This window comes from Xenopus tropicalis, chromosome 9, assembly GCF_000004195.4.
Source record: "Xenopus tropicalis strain Nigerian chromosome 9, UCB_Xtro_10.0, whole genome shotgun sequence".
NCBI lineage: Eukaryota > Metazoa > Chordata > Amphibia > Anura > Pipidae > Xenopus > Xenopus tropicalis.
This window is the reverse complement of record NC_030685.2, coordinates 36,371,588-36,390,982: the sequence shown is the minus strand read 5'-3', so window position 1 is coordinate 36,390,982 and position 19,395 is coordinate 36,371,588. Positions and strand designations below refer to the sequence as shown.

Sequence of the window (19,395 nt, the reverse complement as noted above, 5' to 3'; positions counted from 1 at the left end):
TGATTTTGGGCTGATTTGCATTTTCTTTTCTGTAATAAGACAACACCTTGTACTTGATTGTAGCAAATGGTGCCCCACATTACCCAAAGTTTGTCTGTTCTAAGCATTCCAGATAATGGATCCCATACAGTACCTGAACAGTCTGAGGGTAAATAGTATGGTGGGAACAGTTGTAGTCAACTCAGGGTTTTTCAGTAACTAGTAGTTAGGCAGGTTATATATAGGCATTATAGTTGAACGTGATGGACGTGTGTCTTTTTTCAACCCAACTTACTATGTTACTATAGGAAAAGTTGAAAAAAAATCTCTGCATAAATTCTTTGTGTGTCTCTAGCAAATAGAACTTTCTTGTCCTGTGATTGAGCAGATATAATAATTATTATTAGGATAATAATTATACAATCTCTGCATGCAAAAAGCAATACTCTCCTAATCAGATCCTATAATAAGTTAAATATATGAAAAACCCTATTTTTAAACAATTATTTTACCATTATAAATCCAGGTGATTTAAGAAAATTACCATTTCCCTTGAACAAGTACATGTTTTGTCATTTATCCCGTTGGCTCTAACAGTGTAAACAGTCATGAGATTCACAGTACAATTAGTAAAATGGCAATTTAATAAATAGCTAGAAATGGAATGTCAGTTTTACATATCTAATACATATTCATAGCAAGGGTAGACAAAGCTCATATTCTGTAGGAAATCTGTAGAAAGATATACACAGGATATTTCATGAAATTTTTTTTTGCATATACAAAAGGCTACATTGTAAAAGGTACAAATACAAAATGCCCTAAATTATTTTTTAATCTGCAAAATGTGATATAATCTAATTTGGCAAGCAAAAATTATAGCTCTTCTTGGACCTTTATAAAATAGTTTTTTTTTCGTTCCTTTACGGAGCCTTTCACACAGAAACAGATGACTGCCCCTTCGGCACTAACAAAATGGCATAAATCCAGCACAACAAATACCTCCAAAACTCAGTCAACCGCTATATAAAAATACCCTGTTCTTTATTCAAATGTTCTGACCATTTTCAACCTGTATCATTAAAGTGACATTGTTGCTTAAATGTAAGGAATGCATGCTAGCATGAAATATATATTCATATGGCCATAAGATACATTTTTTTTTTGTATCCAATTTGGGGAAAAAAAACATTTTTGACTGTTACAGAGAAGATACTTCCAAAAGCAGCTTCCTTTCCATGTACAGACACATTAACAGGCACTCTATCCACTGTTTGGCCACATTGATCTCCTCTGATCTCAACACACAGGACCTACCAGCTACCATTTAAAACAACAGGAAGCATACCCCTACCAGAGGTGTCTTCATGCTGCCAGCTAATACAAATTTGACTTCCTATACAAACTAACTAAAAAAAAAAATACATGCATCTTATGTCCATAAAGCTTGTATGTTATGCTATCATTGGTTTCCTACATTTAAGGAAAGATTTCAGAGATGCTGTAAAGCAAACACTACCTGAGGTTTAACCTTCTGGAAAGATGCTCACTCTTGCAATACAAAAGAAACGGATTCATTTTCTGACCTGCCATCACATGTATACCTAGGGAACGATAAATGTACTGAATGTGCATGAACATTCATGGCAATGAAACAAAGTGTATATGGGAGGTTGTATAAACATATATGGCTTAACAATATGTTCCTCTGTCGTTGTGCTCTATTTTTGAGTCCCACCACATATTCAGACTCCTGCATGACAAGACAGATATCCAGAAGAATTCATATAGTTTTAGTCTAAAGGGTAAAAATAATTCTCCTGTTCCACATGTGCCTTCCTTAGATCCGTTTATAAGAGCCGAGCAATGCGTGGCAGTTTGGGCAATAGTGATCCACATCTTTAAGCGAGTCGATGCAAAATGGAATCAGGCAGCAGCCTCCTATACACCTGTATAAGACAAAACCATGGGTGGGAAGACATAAGATTAATAAAAACAAAATATTTAACTTTTCCAGGTTTTTCATAGTAGAGACCTTAAAAAACGTTTGCCAAATTCTAAGACTAACGGGAAAGTTTACCCCAGTTCTGTTAATAGGTAGTAAAATTAAGTGCACCCAAGTGTAGACTATAAGCCACACGTTAGTTTACATTGCAATACAGATGCAAGGCATGCAAAGGGTTAAGTGTGGCCGGCTGGTAAAATTTGCTTCTGACTAAACAGTGAAGGTTAAAGGCTGCTTCTAACAAATGCCTTATTCTGCCCACACAAACAGGAACTGTTAGCAAATGGTGAAAAAGAATACTCTGCATATTAATACTGAACATATATTTGTAGAATTGTGTGGATAATTTTCTTTTATTCCTTATGTAAAATATGCCCCCAAGTCAATATTTTTCAAATAGAAGGATAGTTAAGCTTTTCCAGTGTTCCACACAAGATAAAATTTGGGAAACATATAGCAAAGCTAGAGAACACAAGCAAAACATTTAGGTGCACTCCACAAAGGCATGTAAAATCCAAAGTAGAAGTTTATTTGTACAGACAGCGGCCTATATCTGTACAAATAGAATCATGTTTTGGATTTTATATGCCTGTGTGGAGGACTGCTCATTCAGAGCCTGCACTTGTATAACCAGTGTATATAACAGAGGGTTTGAGAGTGGACGATTTTGTTTCTGCACTGGAAAAAGGTGTCAAAATCCTTTCTCCTACACATATTATGCATTAGGGAGCACTTCTGCGAAGAAAGAAATTGGCTCTACGATTTAACAGCTCACGATGGTGTTTCACTACTAAAATCAGCCAAACACATTGTGACCTACTGAATCGTGCATTATCTTTGATAAATGTATCAGTTTCTTAAAAACTTTACTACTAGAAAATAGTTTCTAAAGCCAGGAAAGTTTTAATAAATAGGCAAACATCAAACTGCTAGGAATTCAGGATAAATCAGCCCCCCCCCGTAAGAGGACACTGTAGCAATATAATTAATTTGCAATTAGTATACATTTTTCAAATTTGGCTGTAAATTCCTATATTTGGATGACAGGTTAGCCAGTCCATTATATTTAGCTATCAGTTTGCAGAGTCATCAGTCTAGTCTGGCCAGTCTATTTCCTGCCGGTCGTATTTGCAGTCATATTGAGCTTCTCTGCAGATGGAAACAGTCAATCCCAAATATGTCAGCAGTAATACAGGGAAACTAAGGGGCTTATTTATCAATTTGTGAACACAAGTTTGTTTTTCTAAATCGATTAAAGTCACACATTGAATGCTCGCTTATTTATTAAAGTGGTAAACTTGGGCGAATAAAAAAAAACAAAAAAAAAACCTCGACTACTCAAATTTTCAAGTTTCAAACTTGAAACAAACTCGATTAAAACTCAAACTGAACATATTGCTTGACTTTCCCTATGACAACTCCCATTGACTCCTACAGAAACGTGCAAGCTTTTATATGGCAAATTTTTACATTTAAGTTTTTTGCAATAACCTGGACCATTGATAAATCACCCCCTAAATTCAATGTTTGAATAAATGGACTGAATAGAAACTTTAGAATGTGAGTTAATTTAAGGACTTTGACAGTATAAACCTATAAGGCTAAAAAACAAAGAATATGGTCTCAGTACAAGCTCCTAGCAGTACAAACCTATATACACCTTTGCTGGGGGGAAAAAAAATGATGTTATAAAACCCTAATGGGTGTTTTTATTTTTACCTTTACCCCCCACCTTTTAAAAAGTGGGCCCTGTATAAACAAGCCAAATAGTAAGCAGTTATTGGTTGTTTTGGTGTATACATTAACCATGTAGTTTTACCATTTATTGTACAGGGCTGCAGAATACATTGGCATAAATATGTGATCATAATAATATTAATTTTCCAGTTAAGAAGGTCTTTGTACTGAGGGTTAGTCAATGGACTGGTAATTTAAATTAGCTACCCCGTTAGGGTTGCCACATTGCCAATACTTTACTGGCCTGTCTGGTAAAAAAAAGAAGCTTGATCCCAATTTTATTAATAGGGAATAAAGATAAATATATAGAGAGACGGTAATTTTTTCTAGAAAAGTTGGAAACCCTTCTCACACAAAGTAATCACTGCTCCATTATTTTCTTGAATTTTTAACACAAAAACTATTCATTAAGCAATTTCAGCTAATTTTTAACTAATGACATGAAAGCGTTTAAATTAAAAAAATAATAATATATATACGCGAGGCCCATACCCCAGAAGGCACAGCCCACCACAGGATAACCAGGCCAGAGCTCCAGAACTGTATTCGAGACGGGTAGTAATCATGCTGTTACATGATCTGCAGCACATCTGAACTGGACGGTCATAAAGTGTCATTGCCTGCTGGACATAAACCGTCTGAACTGTAACTGAAAAAAGAAGAATAAATTGGTTTAAAAATGGCAAATGTAAGGAAACATAAGAGTTGCTAACTGCACACATGCAATACAAATTATTTCTATATAATATTTTTGTTAATACTACCTCCCATCCCTGCAGGGCAGATATGCCTTCTTAGGAACTAGGAGGCAGTGCTATAAAATTCCCAGCTTCAAAATTTATAGGAAGTACTGAAGCTCTAAAAGGCTGACAAATAAAGTGTGCCATTTCAGGCCAGTGGCATGAGGCATGTGCAGGTTAAGGCACTATAAGTATATAGGCTGTATTTGTAATTTTGCCACCAGTGCAAATACACCAAGGGGCACATTTACTAATCCACGAACGTCCGAAAAGCGTCCGAATGCGTTTGTTTCGTAATGATCAGTATTTTGCGATTTTTTCGTAAATTGTCAAGACTTTTTCGTAGCCATTACGACTTGCTCGTAAATTGTCGCGACTTTTTCGTAGCCATTACAACTTGCTCGTAAATTGTCGCGACTTTTCCGTAGCCGTCGCGCCGAGTACGAAAGTTTCGGATTCATTCAAGCTTCAGTATCGTGACTTTCCTTGGGCCAGGTTGGAGCTGCAGAGTGCCACTGAGTCCTATGGGAGGCTTCCAAAACCATGCAAATTTGCCCGCCGTTTACGAGCGCTCAATACGAAAAAGTCGCGACAATTTACGAGCAAGTCGTAATGGCTACGAAAAAGTCGCGACAATTTATGAAAAAGTTGTGATGGCGACGAAAAAAATCGCAAAAAATACGAAAAAGTCGCAAAATGTTCGTTTCCAATCCGATTTTTTCCCATTCGGGATTCGGATTCGTGGATTAGTAAATCAGCCCCTAAATGTTGCTGAACAGAAATGATTACTGTACAAGGCCTAATATCTGGCAATGAAACCTGTATGGATATGCCAACCATAAAACCATGCCTACCACTGTAAGTGATTGCTCACTGTCTAAAGGCACCTAAAAGCTTCAAATATTTATAAGAAAAAAATCAGAAAGAGTAGGTTGCTCCAATATAAGAATATATATATTTACAGAAAAAAAGCACCAAATGCGTTTTAATCCCGTCTATGAGGTGTTTTTGTCAGGGGAACATACAGCGAGTACAATTCAGGCAACTCACTTTGCAACAAATACAGTTAGGTTCATAAATTTTTGGACAGAGACAACTTTTTTCTAACTTTGGTTCTGTACATTACCACAATGAATTTTAAATAAAACCACTCAGATGCAGTTGAAGTGCAGACTTTCAGATTTAATTCAGTGGGGTGAACAAAACAATTGCAAAAAAAATGTGAGGCCACTAAAGCATTTTTTTAACATAATCACTTCATTTCAGGAGCTCAAAAGTAATTGGACAAATTAAATAACTGAAAATAAAATGTTTGTTTCTAAAACTTGGTTGAAAACCCTTTTCTGGCAATGACAGCCTGAATTCTTGAACTCATGGACATCACCAGATGCTGGGTTTCCTCCTTTTTAATGCTGTGCCAGGCCTTTACTGCAGCGGCTTTCAGTTGCTGTTAGTTTGTGGGCTTTTCTGTCCGAAGTTTAGTCTTCAACAAGTGAAATACATGCTCAATTGACTGTTTGGCCTTTCAAGAATTTTCCACTTCTTTGCTTTAATAAACTCCTGGGTTGCTTTGGCTGTGTGTTTTGGGTCATTGTCCATCTGTATCGTGAAACACTGCACAAACAATTTGACTGCATTTAGCTGTATTTGAGCAGACAGTATGTCTCTGAACACCTCAGAATTCATTCGGCTGCTTCTGTCCTGTGTCACATCATCAATAAACACTTGTGTCCCAGTGCCACTGGCAGCCATGCACACCCAAGCCATCAAACTGCCTCCACCGTGTTTTACAGATGTGGTATGCTTTGGATAATGAGCTGTTCCACGCCTTCTCCATACTTTTTTCTTGCCATCATTCTAGTATAGGTTGATCTTGGTTTCATCTGTCCAAAGAATGTTTTTCCAGAACTGTGCCGGCTTTTTTAGATGTTCTTTAGCAAAGTCCAATCTAGCCTTTCTACACTTGAGGCTTATGAGAGACTTGCACCTTGCATTGCACCCTCTGTATTTACTTTCATGCAGTCTTCTCTTTTTGGTAGACTTGGATATCGATACACCTACCCCCTGGAGAGTGTTGTTCACTTGGTTGGCTGTTGTGAAGGGGTTTTTTCTTCACCATGGAAATGATTCTGCGATCATCCACCACTGTTATTTTCCGTGGACGTCCAGGTCTTTTTTGTTGCTCACCAGTGCTTGCTTTCTTTCTCAGGATGTACCAAACTGTAGAGTTTGCCACTCCTAATATTATAGCAATTTCTTGGATGGGTTTTTTTGGTTTTTGCACCTTAAGGATGGCTTCTTTTACCTGCATGGAGAGCTCCTTTGACCGCATGTTGTCTGTTCACAGCAAAATCTTCTACATGCAAGCACCACACCTCAAATCAACTCCAGGCCTTTTATCTGCTTAATTCATAATGACATAAAGACAGACTTGCCAACACCTGCCCATGAAATTGCCTTTGAGTCAATAGTCCAATTACTTTTGAGCCCTTGAAATGAAAGGATTGTGCTAAAAAATGCTTTAGTAGCCTCACATTTTTATGCAAGCGTTTTGTTCACCCCACTGAATTAAAGCTGAAAGTCTGCACTTCAACTGCACCTGAGTTCTTTCATTTAAAATTCATTGTGGTAATGTACAGAACCAAACCTAGAAAATAGTTCTCTGTCCAAATATTTATAAACCTAACTGTACATACTATGTAAATGAGAGCCGCTACGATAAATGCAGAGAATTGGCAAACTCCAAAATAACAGTAGAGTATTTATTTTCTACCTGATACAGCACTTTAAGCATTTGTTCCTGGTAATGACTCCTTAATAGAGAAGGATGAAATGTGGTGGGTCCTTTTTCTAATATATGGTGTTAATAAATATTTTCTTATAACTGTGTTGATATATTGATTTGTTGTGTGTTATCTCTTGGTAGTTAAATACTAAAGGCTCTGGCACACGGGGAGATTAGTCGCCTCGCAAGTCTTTTTCGGCGATTTCGGGAAATCGCGCCGCCGCGTGTGCCATCCCGCCGGCGACTTACATGTTCGCCGGTGGGATGGCGGGTCATGGCAACTCGGGGAGATTAGTCGCCCACGAACAGGGAGTTTTGTCGCGGGCGACTAATCTCCCCGTGTGCCAGAGCCCTAAAGGTATGATGACATCTAACAGGGCAAATAACATCCAAAAATAAAAGTGTTTTAATCATGCTCCAGGGGCCACAAATGCAATTTCCACACATGTGACAAAGCTCCCTGTGTGCCAACACACAAAAATTGCATATTTTACCTCAGACATACTGCTACAGATTTTATAAATAAGGTGCTGTAGCCAAGGGGGCAGCCGTTCACTGGGCAAAAATGCATATGGTTGGGCAGAAGCTGTGCTGAATACAATAAATTTAGTTCTTACACAAAAAATAAACAGGGGTTGAATTACATTCTTTCTACAAAACTACAGAATGAAAACTTCTCTCGTAAAACTGGACAATTGTTGCCAAGAAATTCTGACGATTTTTGTTTTTGTTGTGCTGGATGAACAGATAAGACTGAACCAAATTCATCAATTGCAATATTACAACATTTCTTAACTGTAACAGTTTACTATTCTCAAAAATAAAAACACAGAACAACCACTCACACTTGAGCTAAATGGACTGCCCATAGCAGTTAGTTCAGTAAAACCAAATCAGTTCCCCTATGTTTGAAAACTGACTTTAGTCACCCTTTTAGAAATATACCTGGAGGTTGCATAGGTACTGGCTGAACAATATATGGAGGATTGCTCATGTTCTTTGCATCCATCCCTTGATGCAGGGGTGGGTATGGGGGATGATGAAACGTGGCCTCTTCATATGAAGGAGGTGCTGATGGCACTGTAAAGCCAATGGGAACAGGTTGATAATTTCCTGAGGTCTGCATTTTGCCTGCAGGGAAAAAAAAAAAAAAGATTTAAAAGATTTAGAAAAGAGCTTCAGAAAAGACATACCATCTGTACTGACTTGACTTGTGCCAGATGTATGTATGTTTTTAATAACACAAACACAAAAATAAGAGAATATAATCTAGATTCCTATTTTGTGGTTCTCCACTGATTAAAAACTCCCAGCACCAACCATACCTACAACCACTGGATCATGGGAGTAAGGAGTAAATGTAAAGGGGAACGAATGTCAGTGCTATTGCTTTTGCCCAATTCCATACCTCCCAAACCATTTGCCCACTGTGCACGGCATTTGTTTTTGTCCCACTTTCCTTTTTTAAAATGTTGATAGAGGAACGAATGTCAGTGCTATTGCTTTTGCCCAATTCCATACCTCCCAAACCATTTGCCCACTGCGCATGGCATTTGTTTTTGTCCCTCTTTCCTTTTTTAAAATGTTGAGAGGTATGCAATTCCAATCCCACTGAAATCACATAAAATTTCTTCTTCAAAGCTGATGAAACTCTTGTATATACTGCACTTGGTTAATGACATTCTGTTTCTCTAGTCCTTTCCCCCATTCCAGAAAAGCAGATGCCATGCGAAAAGCCCAATGGAACGTGGGGGCAGCATATAGCTGCTGCTAGGACAGAAACAGGATGCAAGATGTGGTTTATTTTTACAGGCAATCACACCAATAGCCTTTGTAGGAAAACGAATGCACATTCATTGCTACATCCACTGTGCACAGCACAACACAACCGTTTTACTTAAATCTAGAAAAGAAGTATACAGTGGTTCTATATATTTCTATATTTTATATGAATATGACAAGTCCTAAAAGTAGATGAAGAAAACAAATTAAACAAAAATTATATTTGGTCATGTATTTATTGAAAAGAAATGATTCAATACCATATCTGTGTGTGGCAAAAGTAAGTGACTCCTTAGGATTATCATATAATTTGAAGGTGAAATCAGAGTCCGGTGTTTTCAGTGAATGGGATGACAATCAGGTATGAGTGAGAGACCCTGTTTTATTTAAGCAGCGGGGATCCAGCAATGCCTGATCACGCATACAAAACATTTGTTTGATGCCCATAAAGATGGAAACAAGACTATCTCTAAAGAGTTTTGACTCCACCAATCAACTGTCAGATAGATTGTGTACAAATGGAGAAAATTCAAGACCGTTGTTACCCTATCTAGAAGTGGTCGTCAACCGCAAGAAGCCTAATAGTCTGAGAGGTTACAAAGAAACCCAGGCTAATTTTTCAGCAAATGAAGGCCTGTCTCACATTGGTGAATGTGAAGGTTCATGAGTCCACCATCAGAACACTGAACAGCAATGGTGTGTATGGCAGGGTAGCAAGGAGAAAGTTACTGCTCTCCCCCAAAATATTGCAGACTGTCTACAGTTTGCTAAAGATCATGTGGACAAACGGAATCTTAAGACACAGTAGATCATGCAGCAAGGCAACAATCCTAAACACACAAGTTGTTCTATCAAAGAATGATTAAAGAAAAATAAAGTGAATGTTCTGGAATGGCCAAGTCAAAGTCCAATACAATTGAAATTGTATTCATGAGAGGAAACCCACCAACATCCAGGCACTGAAGCTGTTCTGTATGGAGGAATGGGTTAAAATTCCTCCGAGTCAATGTGCAGGACTGATCAACAGTTTTCACCAAAGTTGCAGTTATTGCTACAAAAGGGGTCACAACAAATACAAATTTACTTTTACCACATGAAAATGTTATTGGATCATTTTTCTTCCAATAAATACATGACCAAATATAATATTTTTCGTTTCATTTGTGTCATTTGTGTCACTTCATCTATTTTTAGGTTTGAAAATCAGATGTTTTAGGTCACATTCATATAAAAATTAAGAAAAGGGTTCACGAATTTCAAGCCCCACTATATATACACACACTGTAGCTGAAGGGCTGTGCCTTGAATATTTCAAAGTGGAAAGAAAACACAGCATTTTTCATAGAGGCACAAATGCATTGAAGAGTACAGATGCTTTTTTTCTATAACTAGACTGTGCTTTGCTGGAATAACTTAGACTGCGGTTAGATCATTTTTAAATTAAGTGTTGTACCAAGGCAGGCAATATGTTTTATTTTAAGGAGAAGGAAAGTTACAATGCCAAAATGGTTGGGCACCTCCAGTGACTGTAACTGCTTACTTGAAACCCCTGGCCTGTGCTCCTGTTGGGAGAAAACGGCACCAGCTGGGGTGTAAGCGAGCGTTCCCCTTCCTTCTTTGGTCTTTGCACTCTTTGCGCAGTAGAGTGAAAAGCTGAACTTCAGCAAAAAGGCTGGGGTTTTCACTCAACTTTGCATGTGCAGGCCCCAAGATTGCTGCTAAAGTAGAAGGAAGGACGAGGATCTCTAGTCTGCCTTTACCCCAGGCCGGCACAGTTTTCTTCTTAAATCAGCACTGGCCGGGGGTTTCAGGTAAGCGATTACAATCACTGGGGGGTGCCTAACATTTTGGAACCCCCAGTGATTTAGCCTTTCCTTCTCCTTTAAATACAATTTAATAAACAAGATGCAACTAACAGACAAAGACATGAGGTCCTTTGCACATTAATAGAGGAGTGCAGAGAACCTCTTGTCTTTGTCTGTATAAATTTTGTGGTCACAGCCATATTTACAACATATCTCATCAAAAAAATAGGCCCATCATATTCACATCTAATTTAAGTCATATATATCATATATAAGTGTAGTCAGTTGTGATGCAATTGCAACAAAATCTGATCAACCAAAAAGCTTGATAAATGGTCGCTCATCACCTGCCAACTTAAAATAATTTTTTTTTTTTTTTTATAGGTATAGCTATGGAACTTGTTATGCAGAATGCTTTGGACTTGGGGTTTTCTGGATATGGAGCCTTTCTACATACTTTAAGGGGCCCATTTACTAACCCACGAACGGGCCGAATGCGTCCGATTGCGTTTTTTTCGTAATGATCGGTATTTTGCAATTTTTTCGGAAAATTATCGCGACTTTTTCGTTACCAATACGATTTTTGCGAAAAAACGCGACTTTTTCGTAGCCATTCCGAAAGTTGCGATTTTTCGTAGCGTTAAAACTTGCGCAAAAAGTTGCGATTTTTTTGTAGTGTTAAAACTTGTGCGAAACGTCGCGCCTTTTAAGTTTTAACGCTACGAAAAAAGCGCAACTTTTCGTGCAAGTTTTAACGCTACGAAAAAATCGCAACTTTCGGAATGGCTACGAAAAACTCGCGTTTTTTCGCGCAAATCGTATTGGTAATGAAAAAGTTGCGATAATTTCCGAAAAAATGGTAAAGGCGCCGAAAAAATCGCAAAAAATACGAAAAAGTCGCAAAATGTTCGTTTTCAAATCGGATTTTTCCAATTCGGACTCGGATTCGACCCATAGTAAATGTGCCCCTAAGTCTACCTAAAAATCATTTAAACATTAAACAAACCCGACAGGATTGTTTTGCCTGCAATGATAAATTATATCTTAAATGGGATCATGTACAAGGTACCGTTTTACTATTATAGAGAAAAATGGAAATATGCTTTAATATTTTGAAATATTTGATTAAAATATCTATGGGAGATGAGTTTCCCATAATTCTGAGCTTTCTGCATAACAGATCCTATGCCTGTACTATGTTTACTATTCAAAGTCTACTGTTTATGTATTTTATGTAGCCATATCCAGTACAACTTTGCCACATGTATGGATGGCCAAAAAGCAATGCTCCAATCAGCCTTCCAAGCTACATATTCTGGGTTAGCTTCAGCCAGACGTTAAAAGGCCGACACTGTGTTTATCTACTGAACTATCTAATGTACACTAGGCACGTGATGAGTGTTATACAATAAACATGGTTGGCAGGCTGTTTCCTGATGCTGTTCTCTGTTTTTGTTCCCCCCCCATTAGCATTAGTCAACACACTAGAAATCTAACCCTTGAATCCACATGACAAAAGGGTATATAATATTGTACCACCATCTGTCTAAATGCATTGCTACTGCCCTAGTATCTCATTATAGCAAAGGCAGCTTTGGTTAGTCCCCCGCAACAGATCTCTGCTACAGTGGGCGACTAACCTCCAAAATGCCTTTCCACTGGCAACTATAGTCGTCCCTGGTGGAAAGGCCTACGCATTGTTTCAGCTTTCCAGTGTCAGACATAGGGGCAGATTTATCAAAACACAAGTTCGAATCCCGAATGGAAAAAATTCGGATTGGAAACGAAAATTTCTGAAGATCGCAAATATCACGAAAATGCTTACAAAAAAATCGTATTAGTCACGATAATATCGTATTGGTGATGCGAAAGTCACAAAATTTTCGTACCGAACGTATGTAAAAGGAAGGGGGTTAAATTCAGTAAATTGTAAAGGAAGGGGGTTAAATTCAGTAAAGCAAACCCAACTTTTAACTGAATGCTTTATAATGCCAAAAATAGGATTTTTTCAAATTAAAGCAATCAACAGATTGTAAAACAATAGAAAGATTGTAATATCAACCCAAGTTCTATTTTCTGTGTTCATTTTTAGGTGTGTACTGTCCCTTTAAAGGTGTATTTAAGGACTGCTGTGCTGCTTATTATCAACTCACTGTTGTCCACCAATTTCAGCTTTCAGCAGCTTGTTTCTATGGGAGGCTTCCGGCCATTGAAAGCTGAAACTGGCAGACAAAACTGTGTTGATTATAATTGTTTTAAGTGCTTTGTGTAGAGTAAAGAGACTAAAATTAGTAAAATGGAAATTTTCTAAATATATATAAAAATGAAGAATGGCAAGTTGCTTCCTTGTTGAAGTGAACGATAAGTATGTATATTTTTATTTATATAGCACTACTTATATACACAGTACTGTATAGCAGAAAGGAATAAATTGTTTAAGATAATGGCATATAAATATAGTGGTAGGGTATTTATGGTTTTCCTCTTAACTGTAGATGTTCTGTATGCTTATTAAAGGACAAGTTTTAAGCTGGGATAGTTTATATTGAAAAAAATAATAAGAACATTTTAATTTATTTATACATATGTAGAAATTATTATACCATCTGCAAGGAAATATGGAGTTCAAAGCCCCAATAACAACACATGTGAAATAAATGTGTGCTTTTCACCCAAAAATATCTATTTAACTTTTGAAAAGTTGAATGCCCTAAAATGTAGGAAGAGCTCTGCAATGATACACAACCACACACAAAGATTTTTGGATGTAGAAACATGCTTCACACAAACTATTTTTCTCTCTTTTTCCATCTCACAACATGTTACCAAAACCGATGAAAACCTTCCTTTCAGAATTCTCTCTGATCACCCCTTTTTCATTTATCCCTTCTAGTGAAATCAAGAAGAAAGATCTAAGCCAGTGATCCCCAACCAGTGTCGTGTAAGCAACATGTTGCTCACCATCTAGTTGGATGTTGCTCCCAGTAGCCCCAAAGCAGATGCATATTTTTTAATTTCTGGCTTAGAGGAAAGTTTTGGTTGTACTGCCAAACAGAACCTCCTGTAAATTGCCAGTCCACATAGTGCCTACCAACAGGCTCTTATTTAATGCCCCCGGGACTTTTTTTCATGCTTTTAACATTTCAAAGTGGAAATACATGCTAAAGGGGTTACTCCCATGAAATGAGAAACTCATTTATATATAGAGCCCAACTATACTTTGAAAAAGGAGATAGAAATAGTAAGCTTAGCTTAAATGGCAAGCGCCCATAACCCCTCCTCTGTGGTTAACATATCCAGAAGAAGAGGAATGAAATTCTGATCCAGAGGAAATATCTATCTCTAACCTATACTAAGAATCCAATACACCTTAAAAGTTGCTCAATCTTCCGAGTGCACAAGCACCTATCTTTAAGGAACAGGTTTCCCTTTAAGAGGTTGTTCACCTTCCAAACACTACCTAGTTCAGCTGTTTTCAGATATAGCATAAAAAATATGTTCTTAAATTGCTTTCTATTTTTCTACATCTTTTTTCTAATATCCCCTGCACAGCCTGGGAAAGGAAGCAGCAGGAAGTGGAACAGATAGGTGAAACTAGTAGGGTTTTTGGAGATGTTTTCAATAAAGTATGACTTTTAAAAGTCTTGTGAAATGTTTCATATTGCATAACATTAGTTATTTTCCAGCTTGGACTAAATTGTACACAGAGGTCGCTTCCTCTGCTGCCTTCCATGCCCGTTTGTGCGTACACTGAGGCATGGAATAGGCTTGTTAGCAAACACAAAGAGCATATTTTGGCACAGAAACAATTAAAAATGCATGTTTGTGCCAAAATCTGCTGTGCGTACGGACTATATTTGCCTTGTGAAACAGCACATCTAAACTCCCTTCTGTCCCTTAAATCTTCTGTTGTTTGCCATAAAGGAAATAAAAAGAGTATCCCAGAGGTAACAAAAATAATCAAGAAATGGATTCCTCCAAGCAACCACTAAAATGCCAGTAACTTTATAGAAAATACATTTTTTTTTTCTAAAATATGCTACATTACACATTGTTTCTGGCAAAACTAAAGTACTTTTTATTCTGAACATAGTGTTTTTTTAAGGTACACGTTACAAATAAGTTTCCTTTAGGGTTAATATAGACTGTCAAGAGAAATCAATGAAACCTATCTCTAGCTAACTACAAATCACTGCAGCTAATCTCCAAGCAACCTGAGGAGTGTGGTATCCAACCTGACTGTTCCAAAGGGTGGACCAGGTGTCACTGACCCTGCCCAGACTTAAGAGGAGTTGGGAGGAACAGGTGTGCACCCTCTCTGTGCTGTCCTCAGAGTATTGCTATTCTAAACTGCTGTATGTGAGTACATTGCACTAACCCTGCATACTGATTGTCTCTGACAATAAACCGATTCTATTGTTCAACTGCAAGAACCTTCTTAGAAGGAGACCAAAACGTCGACCTAGTTTTATAAATAATAAAAGTAATTTTTGTAAACGTTCCCAGTGTGCACCTGCCTATGTGGGATTTTATATATATGAACTTTCCTTTTTTTCTTTTTAATGTCTGTGCCACAGAACTCTGGAAGTGCACTGTACCATCAATCTCCAGGGAGCAAAAAACCAGGACCAGCACTGTCCCTTGGATGCCTATATAGAAAATATGGCCAAGGCCATAAGGTGTTTTGATTTCTGTAAAATGAGGCAGCAAACCAAACGTGGCTATTTGTGGCGCCTTTTCAAAAGCTAATGGCAAGTTCTGAAAGATATCTGTGCTTCCCAAAGAACTGAACAGAAAGCAACCAGGGATTAGTAATAATGATCAAAATGCCATGGGAGCCATGGCCCTAAAAGAAATGAATTAGTGTTCTATTACCTGCCTCAGTTTTAGGCATGTGCACTGAGCATGAAACTCTATAATTGCTTCATTGTAAGAAAGCTTGTGTCACTTAGTCATTCTTATGACAGGAAAATGGAGCAACTTCATAAATTCCATAACGTTTTTGCATAAGGGAATGAGAAGTCAACATATAGACTGAAGTGAAGAGGCACTGATGCACTGTCTGCAGAACTTCCAGCAAACCGCACTCAAGAGTTAACACTGCACTAGACATCCTCAGAGTTCCTAAGTGCTGGATCCTGCATGTATCTGTAATTAAATATGACCACAGGCAACTGGAAGAAAGGAAACCAGCAAAAACAAACACTGAGCGTTTAAAAAAATGTTGTTACATATGGAACTTTTAGCTCCACATCACACAATAAAATATACAAAACAATCACTACTACCTTATGGCATTTAATGCTTCTTCAACTGGTAAATATGTATATTTAATGTGATGTGCAAGCAAGTCTCTCAGTGTGACAGTAGTCAAATGCTAAATACCAGCAGAAAGGTTTCACTGAGAAACCATGAAAAAGTGCCTCAAGGTACCAGGGCAGCAAGTCACGAAAATGACTTCTCCACATGACTGAAGATACATATCCATCTTTAAAGGGGACAAGTTTTTGAAATATGCACATTCATTTGGGCTTGTTTAAAATCACATGTATAATCACTACGTGAACTGCAAAAAAAAAAAAAATATATATAAACCCATTTGTTTTACATAGACATACACTATTCCACAGATATAGAGAAAACACAATGACCTGCTTCTGACTCACACAGTCCACTGCCCACCCCCAGTTAGGCTGACAGTCATTCAACCCCTCGCTCATATTGTACTGTGGTGAAGTGATGGATTTATAGAGTTGAAGTTCCTCTGCTTTCCACAGTGGCCACTGCATAGATCCTTTAAAAAGCAACTTCAAGTCCCAGGGGTTGAATGACTCTGCCAGGCTAAAGCTGGCCGTATACACACCGATAAAAACGAGATTTTGTAAGATTTTTGGACCATGTGTGGGCTCTGAATTATCGTCCCAATCATTTTCTTACTATGGTGATTGGTCATTTAGCCAATCGGTCAGGTTAAAAATTTTGGTCGGCTAACATGCATGTTTTGTGTATCGGACAATATCCTTGGGGGACCTACAATGGAACTTTTGTAGGTTTGGTGTCTGCAACTATTTCATGTTCAGAACATCCTCCGATGTATTATTGTCATATTTTATAACTCTTCTTTCTATTCAGGCCCTTTCCTATTTATAACCCAATGTCTCACTCACACCACTACTTGGTTGCTAAGGTAATTTGGATCCTAGCAACCAGACAGCTGCTAAAACAAAAAGCAAAATAATTCAAAAACCCCACATAAAAAAAATGAAGACCAATTGCAAATTGTTTCAGAACAGCACACTCTACATCATAATAAACGTTAATTTTAAGGTAAACATCCCCTTGAAATGTATGACTGACATCCAAACTTCGTCGGAAAAAGACTAAAATCTGAACATGTACGGCCACCTTAAGGGGTGGGGAAATGGTCCCTATGAGTCACAGGAGATAATTATGGCTCTCAGTCTGAGGAATTGTTTATGTTTTACTTAAGCCCAATGATGCTATAATGGTGGAAAAAATGATCTGAATACACTGAGTATGAACACTGGATCATTGCTTTTCTTTTCAGTTTACTGGAAAGTGTACTATTTTGCAGGCCTGGACTGGCAATCTGTGGATTCTGGCTAGTGCTAGAGGTAGTGCTCTAAGATGCCATAGCCCCCCACTGCCCACTAAATAGTGACTGACCGTTTGGCCCTCTGTGTACTTGAAATTCCAGGGCCTATTTTGAACACCAGTGAGGACTTGCTACTTTGCAATTTATAAGCAGCACTTTCCAAATTATGGCATAGGGTTTGGGATTTAAAATAATACTGGTACACACACATTCTGTAAACTGCGCAACAGGATTAGGGACTCCTGCAGTACAGATGGGCTAGTTGTGACAGGCTCAAAGTCCCAATTTAGAAACCCGAGAATGTTAGCAGAATGTTTGTATGAAATATTCAATAATCTGCAATTCATAGAGGAAGGTATGTCAGCCTGACTGGTACATGAAAGTTCCACCTTGTAAACTCTATCACACTATAGCTGTTACTATTGGACAATGTCACAGATTTCAGTATTTCTTCTTTATGCCTTTTAGTTAGACTAAATGAATTGGTTTAACATTGTCTAGCCCTTTAAAGGGGCAGAATACATATAGAAAAATAGTATATACATACACAAAGACCTTTTTTTCAATAGGAGCAGAATTAATAGAACTTGTGCTGAAATTACATTCTGTGTATTCTAAACTGCAAAGGAATCATGCCAAATAGATTTATGCTGCTGTTAAAGAAGCATCTAAAGAACTAACAAAAAAAAGTCACTAATTTTATTTGCACAGGCCTATAGTAGCCATGTCCAGCTAAGGTTAAAGCCCTTTCCACTCAGCAGTGGTACTTACCTTCCAGGTACCAGAGTGCCTAGCCCCAACTGCACATTCCCCTTGCTCTGGGCTAGGAGGAGGAGGTGTTAGACTAAATAAAGGAGCCAGAAAGGCAATTTAGGGGCAAACAGAGGGCTATACCTACATAGGGCTTCTGTTCTTAAAGCAGTACAGTTGTACAGTTGAATAATTTCACACAAGAGGCTTTCACTGTCCCAATGTTAGAAATGGAAAATCTTGAAACGTTTTCAAGGAAAAAACTCAGAAAAGTCCAGTTGTTTTAGACTTAATTCTACTAGATACTGTATATCATGACCTGGATGAATGAGAATCTTCATAGACATATTGCAAACAACATATTTTCCGTAAATGGTAGATCTCTCATTTTAACAAGAGGAATCATAATTATAGTGATTTTGTTTAATAACAGATGATTCAACCAATTTATTGTGTCCAAATGCCAACAATGTTAGGGCTAGCTGATAGGAAATATGTAATAGGCAAAATAATAATACAATGATAATATGGCTCAGCTTAATGCGATCATCGAGCCCCATGTGTTGCTAAATACCTGTACCCACAAACACACCATGATACTCTCACCCTGCTGCTGCGGCCGGATACAGCTCCCTGCATAGCAAACTTTCCAGCTCCAACCCACACACACATCTGTAGCAGCTGCCATCTTTGCGCTACCGGCGCACACTTGCACACACATACACAACCCAGTATGTATACACGGACAGAAACATTACAGCCAAGCAAGCGTATCGGTAAGAAAGAGCGATTGCTTCTAACACAGAGCAAGTGACATCACTCGTTCCCGTGCAGTTCGCCAGCTGCGGCCGGACTACAACTCCCAGCATTCCTCATCTTCATCCACAGCTGGAAAGCAGCGGTTCATAGTTCGAAGTGTGAAAACTTTATAGAGTAAACGTGGAAAGCGATCCTTGGGTGAGGGGAGACAGGCACGTACCTCAAATTTGACAGAAATGGTCCCTTGAATCTGTCTAATACCAGAGGAGAACGCAACGACAAGCTTCAGACAAGCAGATCCAAGTTAGGCACACTAAAGCTAGGGACTGTACTCCCACAACTCTGGAAACATACGGAGAAAAACTTGCAGCGGGCGTGGCTTACGAGGCACCGCCCTATCCCGCTGTTAAACTGAGGGGCGCGACGCTGGCCCGGAA

The 19,395-nt window shown here is 38.2% G+C and overlaps 1 protein-coding gene across 1 annotated transcript; it reads right to left on the bottom strand.

The window, feature by feature from the left end:
* Positions 1–605: 605 nt before the first annotated feature.
* On the bottom strand, positions 606–19,305 carry litaf (lipopolysaccharide-induced TNF factor). The gene is given in 4 exon segments (NM_203639.1): positions 606–1,928; positions 4,214–4,370; positions 8,192–8,377; positions 19,179–19,305. Coding segments are annotated over 3 exon segments (447 nt in total). The 5' UTR covers positions 8,373–8,377; positions 19,179–19,305; the 3' UTR covers positions 606–1,819.
* Positions 19,306–19,395: the final 90 nt, after the last annotated feature.